Raw genomic sequence first — 21,344 nt, 5'->3', positions numbered from 1 at the left:
ACAAGTGAAAGGCATATTTAAAATTTAATGTAAAAAAGTCAAGGCAACAGAATTGTATTTATATTTCAATTACATATATTTTCAGTATTTGGTATTAATTAACCTACTGAAGAAAAATTACACCCTTGTACTTAATATAAAAATTAAATTGGTCAAGAGTCAACAAATATTTACTCAACATCTGCTATGTATTATCTAACATAATATGAGAAACAAAAATATTTTATTTAATGTGTTTTTTCCCTAAAAATAATTAAGGTAACTTAATAACATACAAAAGAAAAACCATATTTTAAGACCCTTCTCCCCAAAAGTTGGCATGTAGTTGATTCAACCCTCAGTTCTTGGTTTTGAAATATTTGGTAGATCTCTGAAGGATTAGCAAAGAGAAAAATTTTCCCAGATTTTCTTTGAAATTGTGAAAAGATACAAAAAAGTAAGCCACTGACATGTTACCTTAAAGAACACTGACTGATGACAAAAACGAAGTTCCAGCCAATCTGTCAACTAGCTGTTTAAATGCAGACAAGCTGTGCCTTTCTGAGCCATAATTTTCTCATCTGTAAAGGGAAGAGAAAACAAGTATTTACTGAATACCTGCACTATGTGCTTTTGCTAACATAAATGGAATAAGTAACCTAAAGTTTTATTATAAGGATTGAAAAAATAAAAGGATATTATAACAGCAAATGTTATACCAATGTTATTGTTACCATCATTTTTATATTAATAGCAACTGTAAAAATAGAAAAGTACTGAAAGCAAGGACTTCTGATGTGTTTATGGTACAACATCATAGACTATTCAAATGAGCTCTGCTTTTCTACAGAGCTATGCAACTTGCAGGGATGTCTAAGCAAGTGATGTAAAGGAAATGAAAGTCTTTTTCCCCCAACCCTAAAATTTTCTACAGTATAACACAGTGAAGGAAGGATGGTCTTAACAAACAAATTCAAGTAGAAAATTTTAATCACAAAATTTCATTTTCTCAGTTTAAAATGCACAAATTGGGACCTCATAAAATTATCTGCTCTAGGATTCAATTTGGTTCAAGATGAATTGGCTCTTTACCCTTTAGTTTCTAGGATTATTTATATTCTAGACTTATGTCATATAATTCCTTCCTTATTAATAGTGAAAGGTTACAAATGTGTAAAGTGTGGCTATTATTAAGTTACTTATATTAACAACTTAATTTTCCTCTCGCAGGCCAGTGCCAAAGATACAGGATGTATGCATGCAGCAATACATCACCGTCTTGTTGCACTTCGAAGCTTCTATAAGCAGAAAGATGCAAATCAAGCTGAAAGCCAGTCAGAAACAGTCCTCCAACAATTTAACTGTGATAGCTGTGATGAGGATGAGGATGATTTTATCCAAGTCACTAAAACTAGATCAGGTAAAGAACTTTTTTTTTGTTAGTTCAGAGGTTTAAGGAAGAAATCTTATTCACAACCCTTTTATATGAAACAGATTTTTAAAAAGTGGAACTTGGGCTTCCCTGGTGGCGCAGTGGTTGGGAGTCCGCCTGCCGATGCAGAGGACATGGGTTCGGGCCCCGGTCCGGGAGGATCCCACGTGCCGCGGAGCGGCTGGGCCCGTGAGCTATAGCCGCTGGGCCTGCGCGTCCGGAGCCTGTGCTCGGCGGCGGGAGGGGCCGCGGCAGTGGGAGGCCCGCGAACTGCAAAAAAAAAAGTGGAACTTGTCTGTTCAAAGTGGGCAGGGGTTAGAGCCCTAGATGTTTGCATCTGAGAGGTGGGTTTGAAAATCACTGTCTTCTGCATGTGGCCTTCATTGGGATTTCACCAAAAGTCTGCCTTATTGTAATACCTGCACATCATTTGCGTATACATTTCATAAAAGACCATATTTACAATGTAAAGTATTAATTGCTACACTGAAACTAACCAATTATTAATATTTCTCTTCACTTGTTCTCATTCTCCTATTATTGGCCATAATAGAAGAAATTATAAATACTCGTAATGGAACCAGCAGGCAAATCTGGCTTATTCCCTTTTTGGAATTTGACTGTTTTATTTTCAAAGACCTTCTTTACCTGGGGCAAAAGGCGCTATTTCTTTTATTACATCCGGATTCATGAATTGAACAAGGTTGCAGTGGAACCACTGGTTAATGGATTTCTAGGTTTTAGTGCTTGTCCTGATGAGTGAATTTAAAACTAAAATTCATCATTATTTTTGGAGAAAAACCATTGTCAAGGAAATAATAAGCCCAGCTTTGTGGGTTTTTAAAATAATTTTTGTTGGAGTATCGTTGCTTTACAATGTTGTGTTAGTTTCTACTGTACAGCAAAGTGAATCAGCTATACGTATACATATATCCCCTCTTTTTTGGATTTCCTTCCCATTTAGGTCACTACGGAGCACTAAGTAGAGTTCCCTGAGCTATACAGGTTTTTGTTAGTTATCTATTTTATACATAGTATCAATAGTGTATATATGTCAATCCCAATCTCCCAATTCATCCCACCCCCCTTGTCCATACATTTGTTCTCTACATCTGTGTCTCTATTTCTGTTTTGCAAGTAAGATAATCTATACCATTTTTATAGATTCCACATATATGCGTTAATATACAATATTTGTTTTTCTCTTTCTGACTTAACTTCACTCTGTATGACAGTCTCTAGCTCCAGCCACGTCTCTGCAAATGACCCAATTTCGTTCCTTTTTACGGCTGAGTAATCCAGCTTTTTCATACAGATATAGCTATTCCAATAAGTCATCCAACTATTTTCAGTAATATTTTCATTTAGCCCTGAATTCTGCTCTACAGAGGACTGACAAAGGACTTACAAAAATAGTGTGTTAGCAGGTATTTTCCCAATATTTAATCATTTTTAAATCTTAAACTATTTTAATCATACATAATTTAAGAATCTATCAAACAACATGTGCAGAACTTGATGAAATAGCTTCCTTGGCCTAATACTAAAAGTGTAGTCAAGAGGAAAAATGCACAGAACACGCAGAGCAGGATCATAAACTGCTAGACTCAGTGAGCCAGAGAACTAAGCGAATATGATTTTTCTTGTTACTATTAAACAAGAGGTTTACTTTTTTTAAAATGTATGAAATGTATAAATAAAAATTATTATAATGTTTATATTGTCACAATAAAATGGGATCTATTAGAAAATGGGTTGGTATCCATGAAAAATGTTAACTTGCAGTTAGGCTTAAATGGCAAAATTATTTCATCAACAAATGACACGTTTATGAATAGAATCTATATTCTACCACATTCCATTTTAGGAAAGGGGTGATATGCAACTATCTTCATACAAAATGAGAAACAATGGAAATAAGGCCAAGTAAATGCCAATCATATGAACTCATCCTCTCCCCTCCTTACTTAGTACTTTCTCTAGTAAGTGTTGCACACAAATGCTAAATGTTATGGAAGCAATAAAATGTCTGACTTTTTAAACTTTGTTGCCCAGGAATTAAGGAAAGGTTTAATTATCTGAAAATGTCACATTTAAAATTAGGAACATTTCCAAACGTTACTTAAAAATATGCAGATTCTATATATATTTTATTTCTTTGCTAGTAAGCATATTCATGAGTATTCATGTTCAGTTGTATTCAATATTAAACCTAACTGAATACAGTATTGTACAATAAATTATTTTAAATTTATATCACAGATTCTTCTAGGTGGACCCACAGACAGTCGGTTGCCTGTTCATGAGTGCTACCTAATATAAACATGACAACATCTACAAAAAGATCACCTTACTGAAAAAATCTAAGCCATCCTAATAACTAAATGAGAAGATCCTATTCTTTCCTGGAACAGTTTTTATAGAAAGGTCCAAGAAATATAATTTGTTGCAATTAAAATGTTTCTCTGTGTAGTAAAATAATTCTGAGGTTTTATATTTTGATTATTGTGGAGAAAATAGCAGAATTTAAGAGACACATGGCCTTTGGAAGTTCAAAATTTTTCATTTTTGAAGAAGTTAATTTAGAATAAGATTTGGTAACTAATTTGGACTATTCATCACATTGATGGATACAATAGTTAAAATTATAAACTGCTGGATTTGATAAATATCTAAGATATTTATTTTTTCAGTCATATATTGTCTGGCCATAAAACAAATATTTTACAAAACTTCCAGAGTCATTTCTTTGAAAAATGTTATAACTGCATGTTAACATGTTATTAAATCATGTTTTTCTCCTGGGAAATGTGTATTTTCATTTAACCTTTGGACTTCCTAATTCTATAATATTATATATTCATGGTATGAATTCCTTTAAAGAGAATATCTGTTCTTGCACTTGTATCTATCGCACCTTGTGTATGCTTGACTCATGGTCAGTATCCAATATTTGTTGAAGGAATGAACAAAATACATTACCTATGTATCAAAACAGTAACTATACAAAAAGTTAAATATGTTAACTTGTTCTTTGCTTTATTTATGTAATTAAATTGTCATTAATATTCTAGTAGGTGAGGCTGTACAGAGACCTTTTATAGCCAAATGACCTTTTTTTCTTAAATGCCATTATTAAGGTAAAACACAGTAATTTCAACAATTGTGCAACAGAATTTTGATGTTCGTCTTTTGAGATTTGTTTCAGAGACACTTCAGGAGTTACACAAGTAGGGGCCACCACCTCACTGTGTGCTCACATGACCTCTTTCTTGTGGGAGCACGGGGAGGCGGTAGGGAGAAAAAGACAGCAGGTTCTCTGGTGTCTCTTTTTATAAGGACATTAATCCCATCAGACCAGGGCCCTCATAACCTCATCTAGCCCTAATTACCTCCCAAAGCCCCATCTCCAAATACCATCACATTGTGGGGTAGACTTCAACATATGAATTTGGGGAGAACATAAACATTCAGTCCATAATAAGGAATAATTCATAGTACAAAATGATTTCTGAAAACGTTCTGAAGTGACAACATATTTGGGATAAGAGTATAGCTTCATTTCTACTTTGAAGAACAATATTCACATGGAAGTATACATGTGAATACATATTTTTAAAAAGTTACATTACTTTATTATAGTATATACCATAGATAATAGTAAAAGCAATTATATATATGCATTTATTGTCAAATCTAATGCTTGAAAGTTTAGCATATGAAAGTTGAATTACTCTTTTAGACTATAATTTAGCTAGTATGTTATAACTGATGAAAGTTTTGCTTTCCCTATCACTAACTATAACTTAGTAAAATTTAGCTACCGAGTATTTAACTTTCATTAATTCTTCTAGTGACTCCAGAAGAAATACAGTAAATAAAATCCTTTACGTCTAAATTAAGCAATGACTCAGGAAGTGGAGAAGAAAAGTTAATGTAAGAGAGGAAGAGAGAAAAGGTTGAGAGAAGGAAAAAAAAAAACAGTAAAGAAGAGCTATAACATGAAAGGAAGAATAAAAAGAATGGAAAATCAGAAGCTTTAAGTGTTTTCTTTTTAATTCTAAAAGAGTGATTCTGATGCAGAACAAACTCGGAGGAAAATTTTCATTAGAAGCATAATATAAACAGGGAGACATTTGGAGAAGATATTAAAGAATTGGTTCTCTTATAAGATCTTAGCTGATATGGGAACATTGGGATTATGCTAAATTGCTAAAGTAAAGCAGAGAAACAGAGATTTTCCTTATCTTCCTGACATGTTCATTCTTGACCCCTCTTTAGTTGTGCAGATGAATTTTCTCAATGCCTCAAACATTTTATTTAGGGATTATGACATGGCTACTAACAGCAGAAACATGATATTTAGCTTACGACTTTCAACCCATTTCCACTCTGCTATTCCTTCTTATACTCTTTATGCATATATTTAGTAATATTTTGGGGGGTAATAGAAATAGAAACATCTTATAGTTTCTCCTTGTCCTATATCTTCATCTAACCTTCTCCTTTTTGGCTTTTCTATATCCTTTGGCCCCACCCCCCTTTAGCGTGAAGTGATCAATCATATAATGACATTCATTTTCACAAGTTACTAGGTGGGTGATTTCAAAGCATACGTCTTCTTCCATAGAAGCCGATTTTAAATAAATATATTTATTTATTTATTTTTGGTTGCATTGGGTCTTCGTTGCTGTGCGTGGGCTTTCTCTAGTTGCGCGAGCAGGGTCTACTTTCCATTGCCGTGTGTGGGCTTCTCATTGTGGTGGCTTCTCTTGTTGCAGAGCTCAGGCTCTAGGTGCACGGGCTTCAGTAGTTGGGGCACATGGGCTCAATAGTTGTGGCTTGCGGGCTCTAGAGCGCAGGCTCAGTAGCTGTGGCGCATGGGCTTAGTTGCTCCACGGCATGTGGGATCTTCCCAGACCAGGGCTCAAACTCGTGTCCCCTGCATTGGCAGGCGGATTCTTAACCACTGTGCCACCAGGAAAGTCCCAGAAGCTGCTTTTATTAAAAGTTACTTAGATAAATATTCCCCAAATACACAAGATATATTTAGTATGATATCCGATTATATATTATGATAATCTAAACATTCTTTTCTATCAACAGTACTTTTATACCAAGTTATTCAGCTTAATTGTAAACCAGCAAAATGTTCTCTCTTAAAATATTTTACATCCATTACTGCCAAAGCCAGGAACCCTTAGTTGTCAGGGCCTAATATCCTATACAGGCCTTAGAGCACGTGCATGGCATTTTTTAAAAAGCCAGGGAGGGTGGGGCTTCCCGGTCCGGGAAGATCCCACATGCCGCGGAGCGGCTGGTCCCGTGAGCCATGGCCGTTGAGCCTGCGTGTCTGGAGCCTGTGCTCCGCAACGGGAGAGGCCACAACAGTGAGAGCCCCGCGTACCGGAAAAAAAAAAAAAAAAAAAAAGCCAGGGGCTGGTCGTATATATCTTTCAGAATCAGAATGTACATGAAGTGAGCTGGAGGGGGTTATAGGGATTGGGAAGGATAGATCGTAACCTTTGTAAATCTTCAAGTTGTGAATATCACAGTGATATATAATTTCTTCCCCATAAAATGTTGAGAACAATTAAGCTTGCTTGAGATGTGGCTACTTGGTAGGCTTGTTCACTAGAAAAGAACACCAGCCTTGTCATAGGCGGGGTTTGAGTTTGAAATTCAATAATACTACAGATTGGGGGCTTCCCTGGTGGCGCAGTGGTTGAGAATCTGCCTGCCAATGTAGGGGACACGGGTTCAAGCCCTGGTCTGGGAAGATCCCACATGCCGCGAAGCAACTAGGCCCGTGAGCCACAACTACTGAGCCTGCGCGTCTGAAGCCTGTGCTCCGCAACAAGAGAGGCCACGACAGTGAGAGGCCCGCGCACCGCGATGAAGAGTGGCCCCTGCTTGCCACAACTAGAGAAAGCCCTCGCACAGAAACGAAGACCCAACACAGCCAAAAATAAAAATAAATATAAAATTAAAAAAAATAATACTACAGATTATTTTAGTTGTTTGAGGGTAGTTGAAACTGATATTAAATCTATGAATGCTAACACTTTGGATTGTTTCGCAATGGCCAGATTATACCCACAGTACTGAGTAATTTTTGACATCATACTTGGAATTGACTAACTCGAATACTTGAACATAGTTGAAATTTCTAAGATGATATTTGGAAACTATGGCATTGGAGGAGTTATTGAAATAACTGGCAAATGTTTAGCCAAATAAATACTTGATGATATAATAATTTTCAAACAATTAGAGGATTACCAATATTTCTTAATTTCTGCCAATCTAGTGGATGTAAAAGACTACTTCACTATTAGCTTAATTTGTATTTTTCTGATTTCTAATAAGGTTGAGGATCTTTTAGATATGTATTCACTGCTTGTGTTTCTTCTAAGAAATTTCTGTTCATAATTTTTGCAAAGCTAGCCATGTCATTCTCCTTTCAGTGGCTTCCTAGCATATACAGGATAAAAGCCAAGTTCCTAAGCATGGATATAACACTTCATGTCTTTCCCCCGTCAACCTCTCTAGCCTCACCTCCCACTGTTGCCTGCCTCTCTCTAAATGTTCTAGGATTTCAGAACTGCTATTTTATTACTCTATATCTTTGCTCATACTGTTTCCTCTGTGGAATTCCTTTCTTACTCTTGCTGATTCTGGCTAATACCTAACTCATTCTTTAAGGTTTAGCTTGAGACATTTCCAGAAAGCTTTCCCTAACTCCACTTAGGCTGAATGAAGATTTGTTCCTCCAAATTCCTATAGCACTCTGTGAATAATTTTATCATTGCACAGACTGTATGTTCTTCAAGGGGAGAGACTACTTATTTATTTCCCATTTTATCTCCAACACCTAGCAGGGTGCTTCGCCCACAGCAGGCAATCAAATATAATTTGATCTCCATTGACGTGTTGTATACATAAGACTCAAGAGGTGTTATCCAACAGGAAGCTAGAAATAAGGATGTAAATCTCCGGAGATAGTCTGGGCTAAAGATACTGGTAGTAGCTGAAGTCAGGGAAGGGGAAAGGGGCTAATATTTGCCAAGTGTATACTTTGTAATGGGCATGTGGCTAGGCATTTGTACATATATTTACAGCTTTACAAGTAAGCTATTACATTTTGCAAATGAAGAAGTAGGCTCAGAAAGATTAAGGGAACAGTCCAAGGTTGACAAAGGTAATAAATGGTAAAGCTGGGATTTGAACCAAGGTCTTTCTAAATCCCAAACCCAAGCTCTTTTCATTACACAAGAGTAGATAAGCTCATGCAGAAGAGTGCAGAGAGAAAGAGCCAGAGAGAGAGAGAGAGCCAGAGAGAGAGACACACACAGAGAGAAAGAGAGGGAGAGAGAGAGAGAGACAGAGAGACAGAGAGACAGAGAGACAGAGAGAAGGGACGGCAAGGATAGGGAAGGATAGATCCCAAATATGAGCTTAGGAAGAATCCAGAAAAGGGACAGAAAGATGGGAGGACCACCATTAGGGACTGGTGTGCTGTGAACCAGAGTAAAAAATTTCAAAAGGAAATGATAACCATTTCAAATGCTGCAGGAAGACCAAGTCAGTTAAGGGCTGATAAATGTCTCCTGAGTTTACAATCACATCCTTGGTCACCATGGAAATAGCAGTAATTAGTAAAGTAGCACGGAGAAACCAGATTACAACAGGCTGACAGATGAATAGGCAGCAGGGATGTTGACCAATGATGAACCAACTACTCTTTCAAGAATCTTAGCTGTAAACAGAAAACAAGCAATATATAAAAGCTAGGGCATAAAAGGTTTTTTTTTTTTTTTAATTTAAAGATGTCATAGACATGAGCATGTTTAAACAGTGAAGAGGAAAGTCCAATAGAGAGGGATAATTAAAGGTATATTAAAGGTGATAACCTGACGGAGCAATATTTCTGAGCAGGTGGAAGGAGATGGGATCCCAAAATAACAATGGACAAAGAGATATACCAAATGAGAAGATGTCAGTGTAGACAAGTTTGTAGCTGGAAACGGGGGAGATCTAAAAATTTGAGTACTTATCTGTGAAATGGGAAGAAAAGGGGTCTGAAATTTTGCATATGCATAACAGAATTCATAGACTTTGATCCAGAACAGGTTTTCTAAATTCATTTTTTCTGTCAAATGGATCAACTGACATTCTCCTAGTCACCAAGCTTCAAAGCTCAGTGTCATCTGTGACTTCTCCATTTTCTTCCTTCCTAGTATCTAAGGAATTATAAAGTGTTGAACTAGTAAGACTAGAAAGGACCTTGAGGATGTTCAAAGCTACAAATGAGTAACTCACATCTCACAGAAGTTAAGAGTTGTGCTTTAGGGTGCACTATGAGTCACTGTTAGCAGCTCCTGTGAGGCAAAGTTCCTGGCCAGAAGGGGTCAGTGACCTACTAAAAGCAAACATCTATCAGACTGCACTGTGTATTTCCCAGTCTAATATACTACCTGGCACATAGTAGGGACTCAGTAAATATTCAGTGAACCCAAGAGTGAATGCTGGCGTTGGTGGCTAGCTGAAAAGTAAGTCACAGATTTGGAATCAATTTGGGCTTGGCAGAACCTTGGAAATCACTCTAGTTCAACTCCCTCACTTTATAGATGAGGAATCTGAGGCCCAGAAAGATGAAGCAACCTGCCCAAAGTCCAAAAGCTAGTTATTGATAGTGCTAGGATTACAAAGAAGCAAAGAGAGTGCCAAAGCAAAAGGATCTAAAGAGCAGGAGGGATAAACATTAGGATATGCACTGCCATTTGATTCTCCTCTTGTAACAGGAGTATTTTCTTCCATTTCCATTACTTTTACTCTAGCTTCGATCCAAGAGTAACTATTCCAACAGCACGCAAGTCTCCCTTCCTCCTCCTGCCTCCCAATTTGTTCCACATTCGAAAACCAGATCAAGTCATCAAACATTGCTCTTAGGACTCATTTCATTCCAGTTAAAAGCCTTCAAAAGGCTAACTACTGCCTACAGGATAAGGTCCAAATTATTAACATTCTCAACCCTTCACTCTTTTCCTATCTACTTTTTCAACCATAGCTTCCCATCTAGAAATTTTCCACTTGGCCAGACTCGTCTATCCATCATCCTCTAACTTTCTCAAAGGCTAACACCTCCCCTCCACCCCAATAGTTTTTTGGAGGTTAGCAGATGTACCACCTGCGCAATCCCACAGGGTACCATGCTTAAATGAGCCCGGTGCTCGGCTTACTGCTGTCTATCCCTCTTGCAATTCTTAGCAATTTCTGAACAAAGGACTGCGTTTTCATTTTGCACTAGGCCCCGCAAATTGTGCAGCTGGTCCTGAGTCCGTCTCCTCAAACCCTGGCCCAGAGCTGGACATAGCAGCCATCCAATACGAGGTGGCTGAATGAACGAACAAAGGGTCTAGTCTTATGTGCAATAACGAAAAAAGGGACTGACCCCGAGCAAGAAGCTGCTGCCTCACGCACGTTCCCGCCAAGCCCTTAAAACCGCACTCGCAGGGCCGGCGCAGCCTCAGACCAGTTCCAGCTGGGTTTAGCTCCAACACCAAATAGAATTCCAGCCCTTCCCCCGGCCGCAGCCAATCCCTGAAGCTCCTCAGCCTCCGAAACCGCTGCGGGTTCTGATTGGCTGGAAGAGGTGGCCTGGGGGAGGGTGGAGACCGCGGGGGGAAAGGGGTGGAGCTGGAGGTCGGTCCCCGGGCGGGGGAAGCGGCTACTGCGCAGGCGTCGATGGAAAAGGCTCTCCAAACAAACAGAACCCACCACCTGGAGGCCTCCAGCTTCTCCCCGCCCACCTTTCCCTCTCGAGGGCTCTCCCGGCTCCCAATCGCCCGGCTTTCCCCGCCCCCGTCAACGTCTGGGCACGTCCCCTTTGCGGCGCCGGCCACGCACGGCTGTGCACTTAACCTCTGCCCGCCCGGCTGGAACGTAGAGGCCGGGGCGGCGCGAGCGGCGCGCACTGCTGGCGGCTGGAAGCAGAGGCGGGAGCCCGGGCCTGCAGCTCCTGCCGGGCCGACGATGACTTGTTACCGAGGCTTCCTGCTGGGCAGCTGTCGTCGCGTGGCGGGCGGCCGGGCAGCGGCGCTGAGGGGGCCAGGGGCGGGAGGCCCCGCCGCGCGGCCGCGGCTCGGCGGGGACGGCGGCGGCCGGCGGCACCTGGGGCAGGGGCAGTCGCGCGAGCTGGCGGGCTGTGGCAGCCGCCCCGACGGCGGCTTCCGCCCGTCCCGGGTGGTGGTGGTGGCCAAAACCACCCGGTACGAGTTCGAGCAGCAGCGGTACCGTTACGCGGAGCTCTCTGAGGAGGACCTGAAGCAGTTGGTGGGTCCCGGCGGCCCCGGCCCTTGTGCCTCGGCCCGGCGCTGGTTCGCTCACTGGCTCGGCCGTGACTTTGGGGGTGCGGTTCTGGGAATCGCTCCGCAGGCCGCCCCGGGGGAAAGGGAGCCCCTGGGCGCCGCTATGGGCAGCGGAAAAGAAGCTATGGTACCGCAGACACACCCCCTTTTAGTGGGCAGGACTGCCAGGCCTGGGCACTCCGGGGAGCCGGTCTGGTTGAGCTTTTACCGCGCTGGAACGTGATTCTCAGACAAGGTTCCAGGAGTTTGTATCAAAAGCTCACGTGTCTCCAGTGCTGGGCAGAGCAGCGGGGAAAATTTGAATGTATGTTGTTAAGTAGCAAGGTCCAGACAAAAGGCAGGTAAACAGGGTAATTATGAAATGCAGCGTCTAGGTCTATATAATATAGTAGTGCCTCCACAACAGACTATATTTGGTATAGATATTTACTAATATCTTTGCAAAGTATATAAATACACCTAAGGGGGGAAAAAACCCCTGAATATTATCTGCCTTCACTCTTATTCTTGGAACTTCTGATCCCATGTCCCCACCCACTTTAAGGAAACGAGAGTGATGATGCTACCATGAGCAGTATGTCCAGAAAAATCTCCATTGGAAATCTCTAATTGTTGACACTGCACCAAAAGGCTTTGGAATAAATTGCCTGTAACCATAATCCTGTAGAATTCTGTGCAAGAGTAGACAGCCTGTTCTGAACTTCTGGTTCGTAATCATCAGCAATCTTTTGGTAATATTTTGTGGAGGTATCAGAATGAAATTGTAAATCATCCTTGTTTAAGTACTGACTGTTTTCAGCATTTAACTTCTTGACTGTTTAATGAGTTAATTGAGGAGGGCCCCTGTATTCATCGGGTGGCCATGCTAGGTGCAGATTTCTCTCCTTTTCCCTAGTGTTTGAAGGTAGCCATTTATAGAAAACATTTGCATCATTTAAAGAGTAAATCAGCAAACAGTTGGAGCAGGAGGTCGGAGTAGTTGAGTTTGTGTTAGGGAGTGAAGTTGAGGGTGAGGTAGGGAATAAAATTGAAGCAAGCGTTTCCGATTTGGGAAAGAGGTGTGCCATATGGGTTGTACTCCTAATTTTGCAGACCTACTTTTTAGAAGTTGTCGGATGCCATATACCCATAAATATGTTCTTCATACAATTTTATGGAAGCCTCTCACGACAAGTAAAAATAGTATACTTGATTGGCATGTTCAGAGTGTGGAATTCGGGGTCAGGAGCTTGGAGCCAGGCCCAGGTTCTCTGTGGTTAACTTCCTTTTAACTTACGTGGGCCTCCTTGGTGACAGCGATACTTTTTGTGTTGTGCTGTCGTTTTCAAAATGCTTTCACCTAGTTCAGTGTGTGAAATACTAGGATTGGACTAGGTAGCCTCCAAGGCCCTTTCTGGTATTTTAAAACTGAAGAACTTTTACAAGGCCTCAAGAATATGAGTGGCATCTGAATTAGATTAATTGGACCTCTGAACTAGATTGACACTAATCAAAACTTTTTAAGTGTAAGGCAAATCAAGTCTTTAAAAATCGAACTACCTAGTGCACCCACTCTGAGTATCTGAAGAGAAATCTGTAATAGGTAAATATTTGCCTATTGCTAAGTATGCTGTTTGGAATAAGAAAACTTTTGAAGTAAAACTTCTGGACTGTAGAACACAGTTTTGAAATAGTTGTTGTTGCTATCATTTCAATTAAATTTTACTGGGTTTGTTTCTTACTGATTTGAGTTTTATCATTTATGTTAAGGCCAGTATTCAGAATGCCATAGTATTAGGTGGAGCCTGGACCAGAGATCAGGAACAGACCAAATAATACTAGACTGTGTGAAGTTGTTCTAAGATGGGATTCTGTAATAGGAATGACACGATGATTAATACTGTTTGCTGTTTTCCTAGGGTAAAAGATACTAAGGTATATGAATCATGTGAATTGGATATAAAAGAAAGTGGCCAAGTGCTTACTTGAGTCTTCTGGCACCGTGGCTGGCTATGTCTGTGGTGTCCTGGTAACCTGAAGTTTTGTACCAGAGGGTTCTCTTTTGCTGTGGTGGTGGTGATTGTTTTGTGGCAAAATAGATCTCTATTAGGTCACTTGTTAAAATGCAAATGGAAGAAGAGGGATGGAGTGCTAGTATAATTTCATACCCTGAAGCCTTGTGGTTCTCTAACTTTGTAGAAACTTAAACAATTAGAGGAAATACTTCTTAGCTGATAAAGCATGTACAGACTGGATGAAAGTTTGACTTTCATTTGCTCTTTCATATTGGTTTTACATTGGTTTATTTTAATTCTTGCATTTCCCTTCCGCCTAACCTGTCAGTGACTTTTCTTGTGAATAGAGGATTTCTACTCAGTGATTTTACATCTACTGGCTCAAGACTAGGCAAGGGCTAATTGAACTATTATTACAATTTACTTGCATCATAAGTGATGTAGCTGTTGGTGGATGTGGAGCTTATATTAACAGAGTTGATGACACTCACAAACTAGACCTTTAGGTGAATCAAAGCTGATTGGAAAGGGTTTTGACGTCATTAAACATGCCTTATTGGCCAAAGAGAATGTTTCATTTCAAAATATTTTAATATATACCAAATAAAAAATGAGCAGTCCACCCTTCTCTGCCCCGACTCCAAGTCTTACAACCCCAGAAGCAACCCCCTTTAATGGTTTCCATTTTTAGTTTTTTTAAAAAAATTAATTTCCTGGGCTTCCCTGGTGGCGCAGTGGTTAAGAGTCCGCCTGCCGATGCAGGGGACATGGGTTCGTGCCCCGGTGTGGGAAGATCCCACATGCCGCAGAGCCTGCACGTCGGGAGGCTGTGCTCCGCAATGGGAGAGGCCACAGCAGTGAGAGGCCCGCGTACTGCAAAATAAATAAATAAATAAATAAATAAATAAATAAATAAATAAATAAAAATTCCTAATGGGATGGAATAATTTCATTTAGTGGTCCCTCTATTATTGGTTTACATTCCTCCTAGTTATTGCCTTCTTAGCAGATTTGGGAGTTGCTGTGCCCTGGATTTTGTTTCCATTACTCAGTTTCCTTAAAACACTGGTGTAGCTTAGGTTGTAGTTCTTGGGTAGATAATATTTTTGCCACATGTGCAATGAGTGTAGTGTATGCAATATGAGTATTTATCAAATTAAAGACCATGATCTGGAGTACTGCCAGAGAGCCTTCTAACGGAGCCTCACTCCTTTCAAATCTTCCAGACACAGGAACCAAAACAGTCTATCCAAAGTGAACATCTGGCCACTTTACTCCTCTGCTTAAAACGCCTCAGAAGCTCCCTATAACCTATAGAGTCACCCAGGGAATTTGTTAGAATGCAGGTACCTCAACCTTATTCTCATCCCCCTCAATATAAAGATTCAGTTTGTGGAGAACTCCCAGACTCTGCCTCTTTGAACCATACCCTTAAGCTTGCTGATGCTTTGTCCAGGGCTTTGCATTTTTAACAAGCTCTCCACGTTTGCAAGTGGTCCCCAGATCAGACTTCGAGAAGCATTATTGTAGGTGAACCTTTATTATCCTTAGTGTGCTAGAACAAGGCCTTTCATGAATTGACTCCTGTCCACCTCTTGAGCTTCATTTCTAATCAGTTCTTGTCTAGAACTTCATTTTCCATTGATTTCAAACTGCTTTAATTTCCATGAGATGTTGTGCTTATTTAATTAACTTATTTATGGATCAGTAGCACGTTAAAATGGTTCAAAATGTAAACGATACAGGAGAGTATGCAATGAAAAGTCTTTTTCTTATTCCTGTCACCGGGCACTCAGTTTTTGTCCCTGGAAGTAACCAATGCTAATCAATTTCTTGTTTTTCTTTCCAGAAATAATATATACATACAAATCAACAGAGGGAAATATTCTTTTTCTTTATCCCATCCCTTTTTACTCAATGATAACATATTATTTAAGCTATCCTTCATCTTGTTCTTTTTTTAATAGTATGTATATAGTACTTATTGGGTGCAGATGCTTTAGTTTATTAAAATACACTGTGTAATGAATAATATTTGTGTTAATGAATCAAACACTAAAATATTAAAACTGGACTTGATGAGTCAGGAAGTATATAGATTTGAAATTTTTATAGGTATTGCCAAATTGCTTCCCTTAGAGGCTGTGCCAGTGTATACCTTCACCAGCAGTATATGAAGGTGCTTGTTTTTTCATAAACAGTTTAGCATACTTTGGGGTCTTTGCCAACCTGGTAGGTGAAAAATGGTATTTCAGGGTAGTTTGATTTGCATCCATCACTCTTTACCTTTGTAGCCCCTTTTGCTTTGAATGCTCCTCCATCCTTTAGCCAATTCCTGTTCTTGCTATGAGGTGAAGCTTACACATTACTCTCACGGGAAGCCATCCTTGGTAACCTTGCCGGGCCTCTCTCTGGCCCCACCAAGGTTATGTTAGGTATTCTTCACTGTATTTTCATAATATGTTTTTGAGCTTTCCATTTTAGTATATTATCTGTGGTTATTTTCTTCTCTGGAGTTGAGGGCAAGGACTGTATCTTACACATCATCCTCTCTGCCTTTCCATCCCCACTAGTTAAAGGTGGTGAAATGTTTCTGAATTAAAAAAAAAAAACATTTTTAGTTCTTTCACCCTGAGGCTGCCAGTCCAGGGCCTTATTTCCAGCTGTCAGGCTTCCAAAAGATGTTAGTTGCTAAAAACTTAAGGTAGAGATTACTGATGTGAGTGCCCTGAAAGAGATTAAATATGTATGATAAACATGAGCCTGAACAAAAGATGCTTTTTATTTGACTATGAATTTTTTTGGGGGGTGGTGCATAAAATGTTTTTAATTCTGTGGAACACAACTTGGAAAATAGAGGCTTAAGGTATACTCCCATAAATATTTGCAGTTAAATAGGAGACTCATAAAGATGTAAAAGGACTGAATATCACAGTAGATGGAATTAACCATTAACAGAATCATTGATCAGTATGTTTTAGAGCCCTGATTTTCAGCCTGCACTATGTATCAGGCTTACCTGGGGGAGCCTGTAGCCAGCCATGAAATTGTAAATAACATGATTTATTTTTACGGTGATCACTTTTTCTATATTTTTAATTATATGGCTTAAGCTCTGAGTTAAGATATTATGCACATTAATATCTTCTCAGCTAGTAAAGTATAAGTTGACTTTATTTTGATATTGTTTTGTGTCTTTAAAAAGTTACATCAGTAATATCATATTCTTTAGAATGTGTCTATTTTTTAGAAATTTTCTTATTCACTATTGGTTTTGAAATTTATCTGTGTTGATATATGTTAATTCATTTAAACTGCTGTATAGTATTCCATTGTTTGGATAATTAGGTTGTTTCCAGTTTTTCCACTATTAAAAAAAATGCTGCAATTAAAAATACAAATAATTTTTCCATAAGCATTGAATAACTCCCTGATTCCCAGTGTTCTCATGGGCACTTGGTAGACTTTAACATTTTTGCCAATGTGATGAGGGTGAAATTGTATCTTTTAATTTTAAGATACTTAAATATTAAAGAATAAGGAAGAATTTATAGGTGAAGGAGAGAGAGAGAACAGTACTAGTAAGACAGTGGGAAAGGTCATCTTTTTGCCAGTAAAAAGAACTCAAACATTGGTGACTTCAATTCACAGTCAGAAAAATCTTACATCATGATGTACTCATATTTGAAATAGAAGGTAACATGAAGCAGTTTACCCTTGTTACATGTAGTATAGTTTATTTATAATGCTGGTTGTGATCAGTGGGTTGGTATGGTACCCATTCTAAGGGCAATTTGAAAAACATGGCTCAAGAGGAAGTAATATTGAGGCTAAACAGGTAAGTGGGCCTTATAAAGTTGTTAAATGCTATGGTTTTATCTCCTAGTGGTTTTCAGTCTTTTAGCATCAGAACACAACTCTTGCTCAGCCCTACTCTCTTCCCCACAGGAGTGGAGGGATGGGTCAGTTTTCTGAGACGTCACCATTCTGGGACTAGTATGAAAGCAGGCTTCGGGTGGGAGTGGTTAGATGACGAGGGGAATAGGAAATACTTTTTAAGGAAGAAACTCATTTAGAAATTCCAGAGGCAAGCTGTTGCATCAGACCAGATAAGAGTTGATGTTGCCCAGAACTCAAGCAGTGGCAGCATGAACGTAAAGGACAGATTGGAGAAACAGTTTACAGGTATAATTATTGGACTTCACCACTGGCCGGCTATGGAGATTGAGTGTGAACGGAGAATTAAAGGTGACACCTGGGGTTTACTTTGTTGACTAGGTAAATGGAAGTATTATTAACTGTTATATGGGATTCAGAAAAGCAAATTAGAACGGGGAATATATAATCAGATTTAGATGGTTTTGGGGAGAGGTACTTGATCTACATGTGGGTGAATATAAAGGTAGGCATTTGAAAATTTGAGCCTGTAGCTCAAGAAACAAGCTTGCCCTAAAGTTTAATTTCATAGGTACTGGTGTATACTTGGTAGATCAAATCCCTAGAGTGGGGAGAAAATGAAAATGAAGTGAGAACGGATAAGAATGCCAAGGAAGGTAACTTGAGCAATCCCAACATATAAGGGAGTAAGTAAACAGAATTAAGGGGAATGCAGAAGCAGGAATAAAACAATGGGGAAAGTAAAGGTGAGAGTCTGAGATAGAGAATAAATGGAATAGAAATGATCCAAGATAAATACCAAATATAGCTGAAGAAATATTTAGCTGAAGACTCAGAAATATTTAGCTGAAGACTCATATATTCAGAAATATATAGCTGAAGAAATATCAGGGTTCCCTGCACCTGGCCTGATCATACTAGGTAAGTAGTTTACTTTAGCTGTCAATTAGGTACCACTAATCCTTTTAAGGCAATTTTGAATGGTGCTTCGTGTACCATTTAGTTAAGTGTATTCTTCTAAGAGTGCTTAAATTATGCCTAGTGAGTTTACATACCAAACTGTCATTGTCTCACGAGTTGGTGAGACAGTGTGTTAAATTTAAAAAGACATATTTCCTTCCTTTACTGGAGTACAAAATAGTAACGCTCAGCTGACTAGTCAAACAAGTTTAAAAAATTTGTAATAGATTCAGTTTGGGTCAAGTAAAAATGTCTGTGATACTTTAATAAAAGTGTTTGGGCTGTTTAGAAAATAGCCTATCACCTCTGACTTTAAGGTGTGAATTTCTGTCCCTTCAGAACCCTCTTTTTTTTCCTTTCATGCTGTGTTGTGTTTTAACCTCTGAGCCGCATGGGGAGAAGTGATGTTGGCTTTTGGAGATTTTATAAGAAAATTCTTTTGCTAATACTGAGTGTAATACTGAGTGTAGAGCTTTTAGATTCACACTGCTTTTTCCAAGTATCTTAGTGAATAATCATAAAAGAAAGGTTTTTTTTTTTAATGCCGATAGGAACTAACAAACTTTTGGGGAAAAAAAGGAAGAAAATATTAAGAACTTTTTTACTAATACCTAAGGTGTAGCACTGCATAATTGAGAATGTATTCTAAATTTCAGTAATTTCTCTAATCTCTTAATTGTAAGACATTTTACAGAGAATTCATGTGTTCTTGTTTTTGTCTGATTGAAGTATGTTTTTAAATCTTTGAAGTGTTGTTATTTTCTGAGGGGGTAGCTAGAAATTCTTACTAGCCTTTGAATATTAAAAAAAAACTTTAAAAAATATGAGCCAGTTGAATAGTGATTTAAGACTTTCTAATTGATGCTTTTTATTAGTGATTTTTAAAAATGCCTCATCTCTTAGCTGCCTAGTTAGCCAGTACATGTTAATGCAGCTTACTAGCCCAACCAGCTAGATTGTTTATGAAAATAATTAAAGAACTTGTATTCTCTAAATAAATGTATCAAGCATGAGTTGTTAAGTAATTAGTTCACAAGAAGAAATGTGAGTGGGAATAAGAATTTATGAAGTGACATTTCTGCTCCAATATTAAGTATTCTAATGCTAAATGAACTTTGTCTTTAGATTTGGAACTTCAGTGTTGCTAGCAAAACATATTAAAATCATGGAAAACTTAGTTTTCTATTAGTTCTCTATAATTTTTCCCCTGCAAATTCAGACCTCCTTCACCATGTCAAATTGAAGTTTCATAAAACTCAGCTGCTGAGTAATCTTAATTTTCTGGAGTTTTCTGAGAGCCAGGAAGTAAGCACCAAAGCTCCTGAATTAATAGTACCGATATGTAGGATTTATGTTCTTTATTCCTGGGTACATGTTCTATATTGTGGAAGCCAAAAATGGGAACATAAGATAAAAATCTGGACAGTGAATTGAACTCTGAAGGCCAGTTACCCTTAAGTTTATTTATAGCAGGTTAGAAGCAGTAAATTTGATGAAAATATTTTAATAGACTTTTCTACCTTTGAATGGGTTCTCACTGAGTTTTCAGTGCTGCATTTAATGCATTTGATTGAGCTCAGCTAATGTTTAACTGAACACAGTAGTAGGCACTCACATATCTGAATGAATAAATTCAATTTTTTAGAGCTTAATTTCTAGCTATTCAGTGTTTACTCTTGAAATGGCTTCATGAGAGGTAATTATTGTAAAAAAATAATATAGCGTAGTAACTTATCTGCTAGAAAATCAGGGGCTTGATATTGAAGCAGGTTAGTTTGAGATGCCTGTTAGCTATCCAGAGAAAGATGTCAGAGACGCAGTTGGGTACCTTCACCTGGAGCCCTAAAGATAGGCCAGGATTAGAGATTGCAATTAGGAGTCATCAGCATCAGCATACAAGATCTCTTTTAAAGCCTTGAAACTAGAGATCCCCAGGGAGAGAGCAGATAAGAAAATCACTGTGATCCATATTTGCTGAAAGGTGGTTAGTGCAGTTTTAGTTAATCTGTGGTTGGGTAATGGAAGTAATAATCTGAATATTAATGCTGTGTTCATCCATATTTAGAAACGATACTCTTAGAATAGTTTTTCAACCCTTATTTACATTGATTTGTTGATCAAAGTAAATGAACGATTATCTAATTATTACCTTGCTTGCTGCTTTCCTTTAGAGAAAATATTCTTAACATTGGTTTGCTCTGTCTAAATATAATGAGGTTTATATCTAGGCATTAAACTGTTGTACAGGCTGTCTCATTTAGTATATGAGAGTTAACCTCTATGGATTAATTTTTTTTTCTGTGTGGAATTCAGTTTATTTTTATTTTCCCTTTTTAAAATTTTTATTGACGTATAGTTGATTTACAATATGTTAATTTCAGGTGTACTGCTAAGTGATTCAGTTATATATATATACACACACATATTTATATACATATATATATAAAACATTTTTAGATTCTTTTCCATTATAGGTTATTACAAGATATTTTGAGTATAGTTCCCTGTGCTGTACAGTAGATCCTTGTTGGTTATCTGTTTTAGATATAGTATTGTGTATATTTTAATTCCAACCTCCTAATTTATCCCTCCCCACCCCTTTCCCCTTTGGTAACTATAAGTTTGTCTTCTGTGTCTGAGAGTTATTTCTATTTCATAAATAAGTTCACTTGTATCATTTTAATTTTAGATTCCACATATAAGTGACATCAT

At 38.4% G+C, this 21,344-nt stretch overlaps 2 protein-coding genes across 6 annotated transcripts in view; both read left to right on the top strand.

The window, feature by feature from the left end:
• Positions 1-4,587, top strand: part of RANBP3L (RAN binding protein 3 like) — a 48,038-nt gene extending 43,451 nt beyond the window's left edge. For all 3 annotated transcript variants that reach the window (XM_024754644.1, XM_024754643.1, XM_024754642.1), the window contains 2 exons: positions 1,210-1,399; positions 3,674-4,587. In XM_024754644.1, the coding sequence (XP_024610412.1) occupies positions 1,210-1,399; positions 3,674-3,717 (234 nt within the window). In that variant the 3' untranslated portion in view covers positions 3,718-4,587. The remainder of the gene's footprint in view (positions 1-1,209; positions 1,400-3,673) is intronic.
• Positions 4,588-11,311: 6,724 nt separating this feature from the next.
• Positions 11,312-21,344, top strand: part of NADK2 (NAD kinase 2, mitochondrial) — a 46,637-nt gene continuing 36,604 nt past the window's right edge. For 2 of the 3 annotated variants that reach the window (XM_024754647.1, XM_024754649.1), the window contains exon 1: positions 11,312-11,746. In XM_024754647.1, the coding sequence (XP_024610415.1) occupies positions 11,447-11,746 (300 nt within the window). In that variant the 5' untranslated portion in view covers positions 11,312-11,446. The remainder of the gene's footprint in view (positions 11,747-21,344) is intronic. The other variant, XM_024754648.1, reaches the window with a different exon arrangement.

Source organism: Neophocaena asiaeorientalis, unplaced genomic scaffold (genome assembly GCF_003031525.2).
Source record: "Neophocaena asiaeorientalis asiaeorientalis breed wild unplaced genomic scaffold, Neophocaena_asiaeorientalis_V1.1 scaffold229, whole genome shotgun sequence".
Taxonomy (NCBI): Eukaryota; Metazoa; Chordata; class Mammalia; order Artiodactyla; family Phocoenidae; genus Neophocaena; species Neophocaena asiaeorientalis.
The sequence above is the reverse complement of the archived record's forward strand: the minus strand, read 5'-3'. Positions and strand labels throughout refer to the sequence as shown.